The 12,931-nt window shown below is 44.4% G+C and overlaps 1 protein-coding gene across 7 annotated transcripts in view; it reads right to left on the bottom strand.

Moving 5' to 3' along the window:
• Nucleotides 1–3,966: 3,966 nt before the first annotated feature.
• The window catches only part of LOC115208631 (inactive rhomboid protein 2), a 35,383-nt gene continuing 26,418 nt past the window's right edge, over nucleotides 3,967–12,931 (bottom strand). For 6 of the 7 annotated variants that reach the window (XM_029776840.1, XM_029776834.1, XM_029776838.1 and 3 more), the window contains 6 exons: nucleotides 12,819–12,904; nucleotides 12,605–12,668; nucleotides 12,190–12,360; nucleotides 11,981–12,081; nucleotides 10,540–10,693; nucleotides 3,967–5,046 (listed from right to left, as the gene is read on the bottom strand). In XM_029776840.1, the coding sequence (XP_029632700.1) occupies nucleotides 4,627–5,046; nucleotides 10,540–10,693; nucleotides 11,981–12,081; nucleotides 12,190–12,360; nucleotides 12,605–12,668; nucleotides 12,819–12,904 (996 nt within the window). In that variant the 3' untranslated portion in view covers nucleotides 3,967–4,626. The other variant, XM_029776841.1, reaches the window with a different exon arrangement.

Below are 12,931 nucleotides of genomic sequence, written 5' to 3'. Positions count from 1 at the left end.
TACAGCTTTATGGCACATCAACACCTGGGCGATTGCCTGGGACTTTCATTTGCTTTTCAAGATCACTAATGTTTTTGTTTATCCTTCTGTATTTATGCCTTTAAAATGCACTGGGCAGCTAAAAGAGCTGGGTGGTGACGTTTATAAACCATATAACCGTATATACCATGGTAGTAGTATTAATGGTAGTATTACCCTTTTAGCTAGCCCCTTTTCTTTCTAGATTGTGAGAAAATATTGAAATTAGATACAGATATACAGTATACCAGGGAGGGATATAAGCAAACCAGGCTGTGTTTGTTTGTCGGCAGAGACACCAGTCTCCAAAGTAGACCACTACTGCACGCCTCTCCCCCTGGGGGCTATAGGGGTTTAACTGCTAACATGTCCATTAGCAGGCATTATTGTTGTTAACTTTTAGGGATTTACGAGAATCGCCTATTTGCTGCTGCCAAGCATTTTAAACAAAGCTAGGCCTACTGTATTCAGTAAGCAGCATTACCAGTAGAGGCCATGTCTGGAGGGTGTTGGTAGTAATGACACATTTATGGGAATCCAAGTGCCAATAAAGTATGGAGTTGTGAACAATATACTTGTAGCTGGCACAGTATTTTGAAAATAGACTTTATATCATTTTAATGTTTGAAACACAGCAATTTTTACCAATATCCCTCCCTGGGATTTTCCATTCCTTTTCCCCAATAGAAAACACCACCTCTGCCTCCATCAATCTTGAATCAAGACATGACTGATTTTTACAACATTTTGAAAATAAGAAAGTAAACTATTTTTCAAGCATTTATGTTTGAGTGTTTCCCTTTCACTTGGAATGTAGAAACGCATTACACTGTAGGGTTTCTATGATTAACAAATGCCAGATTTAGAGGACAAAGCAACTTGTTTTCAACTTCACAGCTTGCAAAAACGTGACCCACAGATATTAAAGTTGTTAAGTAAATCTCTCTTGAAGAGGGTGAATCTACAACAGCCTTTCTATTCCTAGCTGTTCAGGCAGCACCACACTACCCGGCTGAATGCGATTGTCAAGAGAAATAGTTCAGAAGCATAGATCCAAAGTAGTAGTTCCTTGAGCCATTGTCACACAAGTCAGGAAAGGTTACCGGTAGTTGAATCTATGAGCTCAAGACACACAAGAGGGAAAACATGATTCAATTTACATTTATTTTTAAGAACATCGTCTGAATTTGTACATACACGTAAGTGTAATAACTTAAACTGCAGCAATAATATATCACAATATCTCAGTAAAAGAGCAAATTCCAAAGTATTCTTTTTAATCCAATAAATAACTAATCAATTTGGTTCAAATGCATTTACAGACTTATGCATGTATGCGTACCGATTTACAGACACTCAAATTCAAGGCTTACACACATTTCAGAAGGCACTGTGAATTCCTATGAAGAGGACCAGACTGTGCTAAAGTGTTTATATAAAAAGAAAATGAGGGACAGATTCCTAGCAAATGAAACAGGGTCACAACCATTTAAATGCCCAAATGAAAAAAACGTAAAACAGTACTCAACGATCGCCCAACCAACACCTGTGAAGAATTCCACTTTATTGACATAGTCGGCCATTAACGCCACCAGTTGATTGCTGGTGTGTAAAGTGACTTAACAAAGCACAGTAAATCCTGCTCAAATAATCCACATCACCGCAGTAATCCACCTCTCAGGAAACGTCCTAAGCAGTGAAGAGTGGACACCTGCCAGAGGAGAGGGTCATAATCCAAGAGACCAGGAGCAGGCCAGGATGGCAGAAACTCTGTTGGCCATTTTGATATCTGTAATGGCAAGAGTGACTAGCAGCCTTTCTTGAATCAATGGCCATTGATCAAGGCACGCAGTACACAGATTCTCGTTCGGCTTTGAAATATATACACAACACATTGATAAGTAGTTATTTGCTCTGATATCACTCAAGTGCTATAATTACTATATATATATATATATACACTGCTCAAAAAAATAAAGGGAACACTTAAACAACACAATGTAACTCCAAGTCAATCACACTTCTGTGAAATCAAACTGTCCACTTAGGAAGCAACACTGATTGACAATAAATTTCACATGCTGTTGTGCAAATGGAATAGACAACAGGTGGAAATTATAGGCAATAAGCAAGACACCCCCAATAAAGGAGTGGTTCAGCAGGTGGTGACCACAGACCACTTCTCAGTTCCTATGCTTCCTGGCTGATGTTTTGGTCACTTTTGAATGCTGGCGGTGCTTTCACTCTAGTGGTAGCATGAGACGGAGTCTACAACCCACACAAGTGGCTCAGGTAGTGCAGCTCATCCAGGATGGCACATCAATGCGAGCTGTGGCAAGAAGGTTTGCTGTGTCTGTCAGCGTAGTGTCCAGAGCATGGAGGCGCTACCAGGAGACAGGCCAGTACATCAGGAGACGTGGAGGAGGCCATAGGAGGGCATCAACCCAGCAGCAGGACCGCTACCTCCGCCTTTGTGCAAGGAGGAGCAGGAGGAGCACTGCCAGAGCCCTGCAAAATGATCTCCAGCAGGCCACAAATGTGCATGTGTCTGCTCAAACGGTCAGAAACAGACTCCATGAGGGTGGTATGAGGGCCCGACGTCCACAGGTGGGGGTTGTGCTTACAGCCCAACACCGTGCAGGACGTTTGGCATTTGCCAGAGAATAGCAAGATTGGCAAATTCGCCACTGGCGCCCTGTGCTCTTCACAGACGAAAGCAGGTTCACACTGAGCACGTGACAGACGTGACAGAGTCTGGAGATGCCGTGGAGAACGTTCTGCTACCTGCAACATCCTCCAGCATGACCGGTTTGGCGGTGGGTCAGTCATGGTGTGGGGCGGCATTTCTTTGGGGGGCCGCACAGCCCTCCATGTGCTCGCCAGAGGTAGCCTGACTGCCATTAGGTACCAAGATGAGATCCTCAGACCCCTTGTGAGACCATATGCTGGTGCGGTTGGCCCTGGGTTCCTCCTAATGCAAGACAATGCTAGACCTCATGTGGCTGGAGTGTGTCAGCAGTTCCTGCAAGAGGAAGGCATTGATGCTATGGACTGGCTCGCCCGTTCCCCAGACCTGAATCCAATTGTGCACATCTGGGACATCATGTCTCGCTCCATCCACCAACGCCACGTTGCACCACAGACTGTCCAGGAGTTGGCGGATGCTTTAGTCCAGGTCTGGGAGGAGATCCCTCAGGAGACCATCCGCCACCTCATCAGGAGCATGCCCAGGCGTTGTAGGGAGGTCATACAGGCACGTGGAGGCCACACACACTACTGAGCCTCATTTTGACTTGTTTTAAGGACATTACATCAAAGTTGGATCAGCCTGTAGTGTGGTTTTCCACTTTAATTTTGAGTGTGACTCCAAATCCAGACCTCCATGGGTTGATCAATTGGATTTCCATTGATTATTTTTGTGTGATTTTGTTGTCAGCACATTCAACTATGTAAAGAAAAAAGTATTTAATAAGATTATTTATTTCATTCAGATCTAGGATGTGTTGTTTAAGTGTTCCCTTTATTTTTTTGAGCAGTATATATATATATATATATATATATATATATATATATATATTACTGTAGAGATATAGTGCAAGCACATCGTATAGTGCAAGCACATTCTAGTTTGCGCAATCAGATCACATACTGCCTTTTGTTCAGTCAGATCCTATAATCTTACGATATTACGTGTAATTAACGTTTGAGAATCAAAGCTATAAACACAATGTCAGGTGATATGGCACAATTATGGCCAGAGCAAGTCAACGTGTTTAATTAGTAGTGCACTTAAACTGAAAAGCCTTCCATAAGGCTAACAGCTTGTCTTTGGGGCAGTGACACAGTTCAATTGGAATTAGTTAGATGTATATTTATCTAGCACCTGTGGCAGTTGATACAAACAACCTAAGCAGATTGGAAGGCAGGATTTGGAAGGTCAGACCATCACAGATACAATAACACCATTTTATTGAAACTGTCTGTACAGTATAATTCATTGTGAAAGGCAACTGCTATTGGATGAAATTCTTAACTCTTAACTGGTCCCCAAAAAAGTGCCATGGAAAAGTCATGAAAAGCACACAAAACTAGGTTCAAGTTGAAACAATGCTCCAGCCAGTGACAGACTGTATGACTTGTATTCAATACCATAATTAAATGCTCACATGAACAGCTAATTCAAAGTATTTGAACATAATGAAATGCTATATCACGTAGTGTTAGATACATCCAGTGTTGTAGAAAATGAGTCCAAAAGGTAACAAATAAGAGGCCTCTGTAGTATTAACGTGACAGTTTATGAACCGATAGGGTAGGATATCCTCTGTAGTCTTCCAAGTCCACTTTAATGCCACGCTCAGACTGAGTCGGTCTCTCCAGAGGAACTAGCATAGCTTTACAGTGTTGAAGTCAATGTGCGTAGATACCCTGGGTGCTTACGGGCATACGAACCAGGTGCGCTCTCCCTTTAAGTCCCGTTTCCCTTAAAAGTATTTTCCACTGCGCTTCCTGTCCAGGTTCTAAAGCCAGCTCGCATTAGCATTTCAGTGAATGTCCAGGCGTTAAAGCCAGCTAGCATTAGCTGCTAGCGCTTTAGTGAGTGCTAGCCTAGTGCACCACATGGTCGATGTCGTACTTCTCGCAGAACTTGCTGGTGAAGGGCAGGCAGGTAAGGTGCTCCAGCCAGTGCCAGTTGATGGGGTAGATATAGAACCAGACGACCAGCGAGGAGAGCAGGCCCAGGTAGACCAGCAGCGACAGCAGGATGAGGACACGCTTTCGGTACTTGTCGAAGTCGCCGAACGTCACGTAGGGCAGGAAGGCGAAGGAGAGCAGTAGGCCGCTGAGGAAGCCGAAGATGTGGGCGATGTTGTCGATCCAGGGCAGCAAGCCACACAGGAACAGGAAGAAGACGATGCCCACCAGCTTGAGGAAGGCCTTCCACGGCTTCTCCAGCATCTGCCAGCCCTGGATGAGCTCCACAAACAGGCAGGCAAGCAGCCCGAACTGGGAGCCAGCTGGGCCAACCTGGATGATAACCAGAGAAAGACAGAGAGAGAGGGAAAAGAGAGTCATATATCCACCTGCTCTGACCAAACAAAATGGAGGGAGGAGTTGATGTTTCACTCAATGCCACCACTGGATGAATGGGTGACAAGACCAGCACGTACATGAATGAATGTCACTGTTGACCATAGCATGGGGCATATCAGCGGAAGATGCCGGGATAAATGCATGCATCCTGCTCACTGGCATCTGTTGAAATGTATATCAAATGAAAGTACATTAGCATGAAGGAAGTGGTGGTAGCATTCGTGCTCCTTGCTAATGGACAGGCAGATGACTGAGGCTGAGTTGGTATAGTCCCTTATAGCAGAGGACAATAGGAACCGGGCAAAATGGGAAGCAGGTTCACCAGCATTAAATGTTGATGTCTGTGTGTAATAGTGAATTTGGTCGGTAGTCTACTGATCCAAATGCATGTTTGGAGAGGCTTAGACCTGCAATTGACTTCATCTCAGCAGGGTAATTATTTTTGGTATAAATGTCCCCAAATAAATGCTGCGATCAATATATAATTACACCATCTGACATTTTAACCACAGTCACTTTTATGTTTACAGTGACGGTGGATGTTCCAAAAATGGGAATGTGTCATTGTTGGAGTAGTATAACAAAAGAGTATTACACTGTGCCTCCATTCTGTTGAGGTACAGCGGAAATGTAACTACTTAATAATTAGATCTAGACTGAAACCAAGAGCAATGTTTTTTTGGTCACTGGTTCTACAGCTGGCATCCTGATTAGACTGATGTCAGGGCTGTGATAGGCGTACAGGGGCAGATGGCTAATCTGAGATTCTAACCTCCTACAAGGACAGGAGATGAGGAGTGAGGCTTTTCACACGCCCTAGGCATGCAGCCTACACGTTCAAGACACTATATGGGTGCTCTGAATCCAATCATTTCCCAGCCAGCGCTAGACAGTCTAAGCTTCATTGGCCATTGAACACTTCGTTTGACAGGCTGCGTTTCAGAACGTCTGAACTTTCTCTGACTTCTGAATTTCTGCACTCACGCGTGACTCAGAAAGTCCTTTGAAGAAGAACTAGGGAATGTTACTGTTCTGACATCCAGTTGTTTCTTTAGAGAGAGGCTGAGTTGCAGAACATCTCAACTTCTGACATCTGAATTTCTGCACTGAAGAGTGACTCAAAGTCCTTTGAAGAAGTACCAGCGACTGTTACTTTTGTATTATTAAGCATTTCTGAAACCACCACCAGAACTGAATAAACTACTTTTAAACTTGAAATGAGAAATCCAAGAAATCTTGCAATTTCTATGAAGATCTTGAGATAACCCTATAGGCCATCCAACCCTGACCCACCCAAGACTGCTGGTCATTCTGCTCGCTGAGCGGAACAATGAAATGCCGAACGGTAATCTGGTTTAGAGCGCATGGGAATCATCACACATCACCAGATGCTTTAGCCAGTAATAATAGACCATGACCTTAAGTCACGCATTGGGTTGCAAAATTCCTGGATCTTTCAATAAATTCCCTGGTTTTCCAAAAATCCTGCTTATTCCCTTCTGATTCCACGGAACCTCCAACCAGGAATTCAAGGAAAACCAGGGAATTTATTTAAAGTTGCAGGAATTATGCAACCTTACACACGCACATATTCTTAGGCATTCCCACGGGGCTCTCGGACTGATGCCTCTTTATGTTCATCTTACTTTGGCATGTGACACGTGCCTGATCTTTCACCACTTACACTTCCAGCTGCACTCACTGGTAAATTAACGCAGAAGGTGATTGGTTTTCAGTAGCCCAAGTTGTGACACTTGGGCTTAGTGCACTAGTGTGATCTTTGTAGTACTCTCACTTCATAACAACAACACGAGGGAGAGGGTTGAAGAGGTCGTCTTTGGTAGTTTATTCATCAAAAGCCAAGAAAACAAAATGGTTGCTAATATTTTAAGTCCAAGGTTTCAGATGAGTTAATTAACGCAAGGTGTCTAGTTCATTCAATTTACTCCAAGTATGAATGTAATTTCAAATGTTTTTGTTCGTGTCAGAATGTTTCATATGTTTAAAACAGTAAATGTGTTATTTGTACAAGGGTGCAATCTCAGCCCTCTCCTGTACTCTCTGTTCACCCACGACTGCATGGCCATGCACGCCTCCAACTCAATCATCACGTTTGCAGATGACACCACAGTGGTAGGCTTGATTACCAACAACGACGAGACGGCCTACAGGGAGGAGGTGAGGGCCCTCGGAGTGTGGTGTCAGGAAAATAACCTCTCATTCAATGTCAGCAAAACAAAATAGATGATCGTGGACTTCAGGAAACAGCAAAAGGAGCACCCCCCTACCCAAATCGACGGGACAGCAGTGGAGAAGGTGGAAAGTTTTAAGTTCCCCGGTGTAAATATCACTGACAAACTGAAATGGTCCACGCCTCTTCAACCTCAGGAGACTGAAAAAAATGTGGCTTGTCACCAAAAACCCTCACTAACTTTTACAGGTGCACAATTGAGAGCATCCTGTCGGGCTGTGTCACCGCCTGGTACGGAAACTGCACTGCCAACAACCGCAGGGCTCTCCAGAGGGTGGTGCGGTCTGCACAACGCATCACCGGGGGCTACCCGCCCTCCAGGACACCTACAACACCTGATGTCACAGGAAGGCAAAAAAGATCATCAAGGACAATACCCAACAGAGCCACTGCCTGTTCACTCCGCTTCCATCCATTAGGAGAGGTCAGTACAGGTACATCAGAGCTGGGACAGAGAGGTAGAAGCTGTTTTTCAATCTCAAGGCCATCAGATTGTTAAACAGCCACCACTAGCACAGAGAGGCGGCTGCCTACCTACAGACTTGATATCATTGGCCACTTTAATAAATGGAACACTAGTCACTTTAATAATTACATATCTCGCATTACTCATCTCATATGTATATACTGTATCCTTCACCATCTATACTTTTCTATCTATTGCATTGTCACTCCTCATACATATATTTTATACTTATATATTCTCATCCCATTCCTTTACTAGATTGTGTGTATTAGGTTTTGTTGTGGAATTTGTTAGATATTAGGTTTTGTTATGGAATTGTTAGATATTACCTGTTAGATACTGCTGCACTGTTGGATCAAGAAGCATAAGCATTTCGCTACACTTGCAACAACATCTGCTAACCATGTGTATGTGACCACTTCGAAATGAGCTGTTTTGCTAGCTAGCTTTCTAGAAGGCTGCTCACTTGCACGAGGTGACTTGGTGATCAGAGTGTGCCCGAGAGAGACCACGCGCACAGCTCCTGTGTGTGTGGGTTAATGGGAAACTTTCTGGAAATGTGAATGTTGTTGCAATCTAAAGCAGTAAATATGAATTACTACAAGGTTCTACATGTTTTTGTTGTCATTAGGATGAGTTTGCATACTGATAGGAATTAATACATACAGTATGTAATAAATATAGGAACAGTATATACACGGATAATTCATGGTGATAATAAATAGTGAGATGCATTTAAAAAGGTGTGTTATTGCATTTCAGTGTCAATTTAAAAGAGAGATTATAAAGGATTCATTGAGCCATTGAAATGTATAAATGAGACCTAAAACTAACTTGTGATGTGTTTAACCACAGTGGCTAGAGAGTGGTTGGGACACAGCTTCGGGGTCTTGTTTACTCCACCAATGGGATAATCCCCTCTTACTGAAACTGGGCTCTAAGTGGCTTGAGATGAGGAGGCGTGCCTCGCCTCACGTCTCTGGAGCCATTCCTGTTGTGTGAAAGGCTGCGTCCTGCTGGTGCAGCGGCGGTGACATTTCGGAGTGCTAGCTCACAGTAACTTCACACTAGGACAGTGACAGACGCACGTAGCGCCAAATCATGTCAAAGAAGCACAGCTGCAGCCACATACCTGCAGATTTTTGTAATAGAGATTGAAAGAATGAAAAAAGAGATTCTTCCAGAAATAGGTACTCCTCGGGAGTTATAAACTCTGATCCATAATCTGTATGTAGAAGCACTGGAAGACCAGACCCTTTACTTTTTTCAACAATTGAACAGACCAGGAATCTGGATTAGCGTAGCAGTGACCTTTGTTAACCCACACCATATCATTAGGGTAATCTGGAGCGAGCAAGAGAGTGCGTTTTACAGAGGCCAATTGGGAGAGGTTGGTTTGTGTCAATTAGGTCATCCACAGCAGCTCTCTTCTCCCACTTGGCAACGCCCACGTCACAAACAATGCTTCCTGTCCACAATACTGAGCCTTGTCCTCGAGCACAAAACTGTAGAGCATGCTCTTCCTTCCAGTAACATTTGCACTCTTCATCACTACAACCTAACATACTACGAGTGAATCAAATTGTAATCAATGAAGTTTACCATGGATGGGCTATTACAGTCTGGTCATACAGAAAGGAGGCTGAACACCAGAAGAAATAGAACAAGGGGAAAACATTTCAGTAACTTGTCCACTCTTCCTATGCTAAATGGTCAGCAATAGCCCAATGGTAAACCTGTGACAGGAGATTACAAAGGAACAGGGTCTCCTGTCCAAAGACGCTCTGAAATCACTTCCTGTGCCCTTCACATTTACCCTACCGCTGACTCCGCAACCTGTACTGAGCTTCCCTGCCTCTCTCGCTCTCTCCTTAACACACAGGCACAATTAAGCCAGCTGCCTCACCTCAAGGGGATTGGACTAACTTTCCATTAGCACATCACACACTGCAGAAGAAAAGGGCTTGGCTGGATTAGATCATGTCCAGATAACACAACAAGCACCAGCGTGTCCCGGTCAGGGAGAGGAACACAGAGAGCTGGACATTGCCTCAACACTAATTTGTGATAAAACATGAACATGAGACCCAGTTGTGTGTGTTGGGCAAAGGAATGCAAAATGTATTGAATGCATGGAGCTTTACAGTTTACATGGAGTGAATTAATACCCATTTTCACCACTAGGGGGACCCTGGCACACCACATCTGGTTACTGCAGCCAAGGCTCTACTTCTCAGGCTGTCAGAACATCTCGTTGACTGTGCCAACCCTAGCAATTCAGCCAGTTCGCACAACTGCAATACGTTTTTGTCAATGGCATTTCTTCCAATGCTTTGAGCATACAAATGAATACAGGATCTCTATGGCTTCCTCAAGCCATGTGTAATGGTTCTGTTCCAGCTTCAGGTGATATGGAGGCAGGGCAGAGGCAGTTAAGTCCTGATCGTTTACCCTCCAGACAGGGTCACGTCCAGTCCAGTAATCTCCCTATCCAAAGCTCCTCCAGTAACCGAGCTAAGCTCAGTGGCTGCCCGGGCCTAGCTGAGATGTTAACGGTCTCTCTCTCACCAGCTTTCCTGGAAAACACCTCACCAGCTTAATGGAGATCAGCAGTGGCAGTTGTGTTAGCTGAGCAGGTGTGTGTACGTGCGCTCCTGTGTGTGAGCCTGTGTGTGAGCCTGTGTGTGTGTGTGTGTGTGTGTGTGTGTACCTCAGCTCTGTAGGGGAGGAAGAGGGCGCTGGCCAGGTTGCCGGTGATGCCAGAGAGGACGTAGACGATGGAGATGCGGACCCAGCCAGCCAGCTTCTCCAGGTCTCTCAGGATAGTCATCTGGAACACTACTGACACCAGGCAGTGGAGGAGGCTTCATAGGGAAAGGGAAGAGGCCAGTCAGAGGACAACGCATGGAAATGTACACGCATACTGTAGGATTATGCTATATTAACACACACACACACACACACACACACACACACACACACACACCTGAACCCCAGCATGTGCTGTAATCTCCTCACTAAGTAACGATATCTGAATCATGTGGGGGAATCCTCTACACAGTATTTGCTGTTAAGGCCATACTTAGGGACACAATGGGACATCCCTGAGCATTCACTGACCATGTAAACTGACAAGGAACAATCAGAGCCGTGTAGTAGGCTACAACTACAGTTAAACAAAGTATTAAAGGCCCAGTGCAATGAAAAACGTGATTTTTCTGTGTTTTATATATATTTCCACACTGAGGTTGGAATAATACTGTGAAATTGTCAATATTGCCCTATTAGTGCAAGAACTGCTTGAAATTTGAGCCTGTTTTGGCAGGATGGACTTTTGGCAAGAATTTAGCTAAGACTATCTTGTAGTGCCTTTATTGGCAGAGGGGTTTGGAACTCTTTCTTATTGGTCTGTAAACAAATTTACTGCCTGGTGATGTCAAATATACTGCCTGGTGATGTCAAATATACTGCCCGGTGATGTCAAATATACTGCCTGGTGATGTCAAATATACTGCCTGGTGATGTCAAATATACTGCCTGGTGATGTCAAATATACTGCCTGGTGATGTCAAATATACTGCCTGGTGATGTCAAATATACTGCCTGGTGATGCCAATAAAAGCACTACAAGATAGTCTTAGCTAAATTCTTGCTTAAGAAATTGCTCTTTGCTAAGAAGCGATTTTTGACAATAAATATATTTTATCACAGTAAGATACTTAATTGTTACCCAGAAATGATTTGATATTGAGATAAAACAGCTATACTGGACCTTCAACAGAGTATTACAGAGATTTTTCTGGTCAGGTCAAGTGGTCGGCAAAAACCCATCACCCATTCTAAATCTTTATTTAACTAGGCAAGTAAATTAAGAACAAATTCTTATTTACAAGGACAGCCTAGGAACAGTGGGTTAACTGCCTTCTTCAGGGGCAGAACGACCAATTTTTACCTTGTCAGCTCAGGGATTCGATCTAGCAAACTTTCGGTTACTGGCCCAGCGCTCTAACCACTAGGCTACCTGCCGGCACCAAGTATTGATGTGACTACAGTGAGCTGACCTGAGGTCTACATAGTCTTACTGTCAAGCACTTTAGGCTAAAAACAATGTCATGTATAAAAATTACTTTAGAAATACAGTGTATGATTACCCTGCGTGTAGGAACAAGGAGAGCCACAGCCTGTAGACCTGGTCAGGGACGTCAGGGTTGAGGAAGGGCAGGAGGCCACACACATCATCCAGGCAGTGGATCTGTAAACAAAGAGCGACCACCGGATCAGATGGGGAGTTGGCTGCCATTAAACAAACCCCGTAAACAACGCCCACACAGGACAGACAGACGGACAAACACCCACCTACCTGGGAACAGAGGGTGGCCTCCTCGTGGAAGTAACCGTGCATGAAGGAGCAGTACTCTCTCGTAGTGATCTCACACCGGCCCTTAGTTCCTATGCAGCAGGGTCGTCCCTTGAGGTTACAGTCCATGTGTCTGTAGCCTGTCAGGTTCGTCTTGCGTGGGGAGGTACAGATCTGGGATCAGATGGAGGGAAGGTGAGAAGAAGCTAGTGTTGGTTTCCACTGATCCAAGACCTGAGGTTTACGATGGTTCTGTAACCTCTCATCCACTGCTGTATTTTAATACCAGGGGCTTATACTGTACAGTGAGGTGCAACATTCTGTAGAAATGGAATGTATAATGATGTCTGTTCATGCAATACATGTTAGCAGGGCTGTCAGATGGAGCATAACTCTGAATGATCCTCCTGTCACTCACCGGCCAATGTGTGATGTCATCGGGCCAGATGTGAGGCTCTGCTGAGGCGGGCTCTTCACAGGTCCTGTTCCCAGCATGCATCAGGAAAACAGATAGCAGGAAGACACTTTATGATACCCTTGAGTTCGTTTTACCTTGTCAGGTCAGGACAGTGTGTGTGTGTGTGTGTGTTACCACTGTAATCGTTATAGTAGAACAGTATCAAAGACCGTACCTGGGGTCCTGGTGACACACAGAGCCTGATGACCTCAGAATGTCCACATTTTCTCCCCTCCATTTCATGAAGGTGGCCAATGACTCCTACACACAGACCAGAATATACACAGC

This window comes from Salmo trutta, chromosome 14 (genome assembly GCF_901001165.1).
Source record: "Salmo trutta chromosome 14, fSalTru1.1, whole genome shotgun sequence".
In the NCBI taxonomy this organism is placed as follows: Eukaryota; Metazoa; Chordata; class Actinopteri; order Salmoniformes; family Salmonidae; genus Salmo; species Salmo trutta.
The sequence above is the reverse complement of the archived record's forward strand: the minus strand, read 5'-3'. Positions and strand labels throughout refer to the sequence as shown.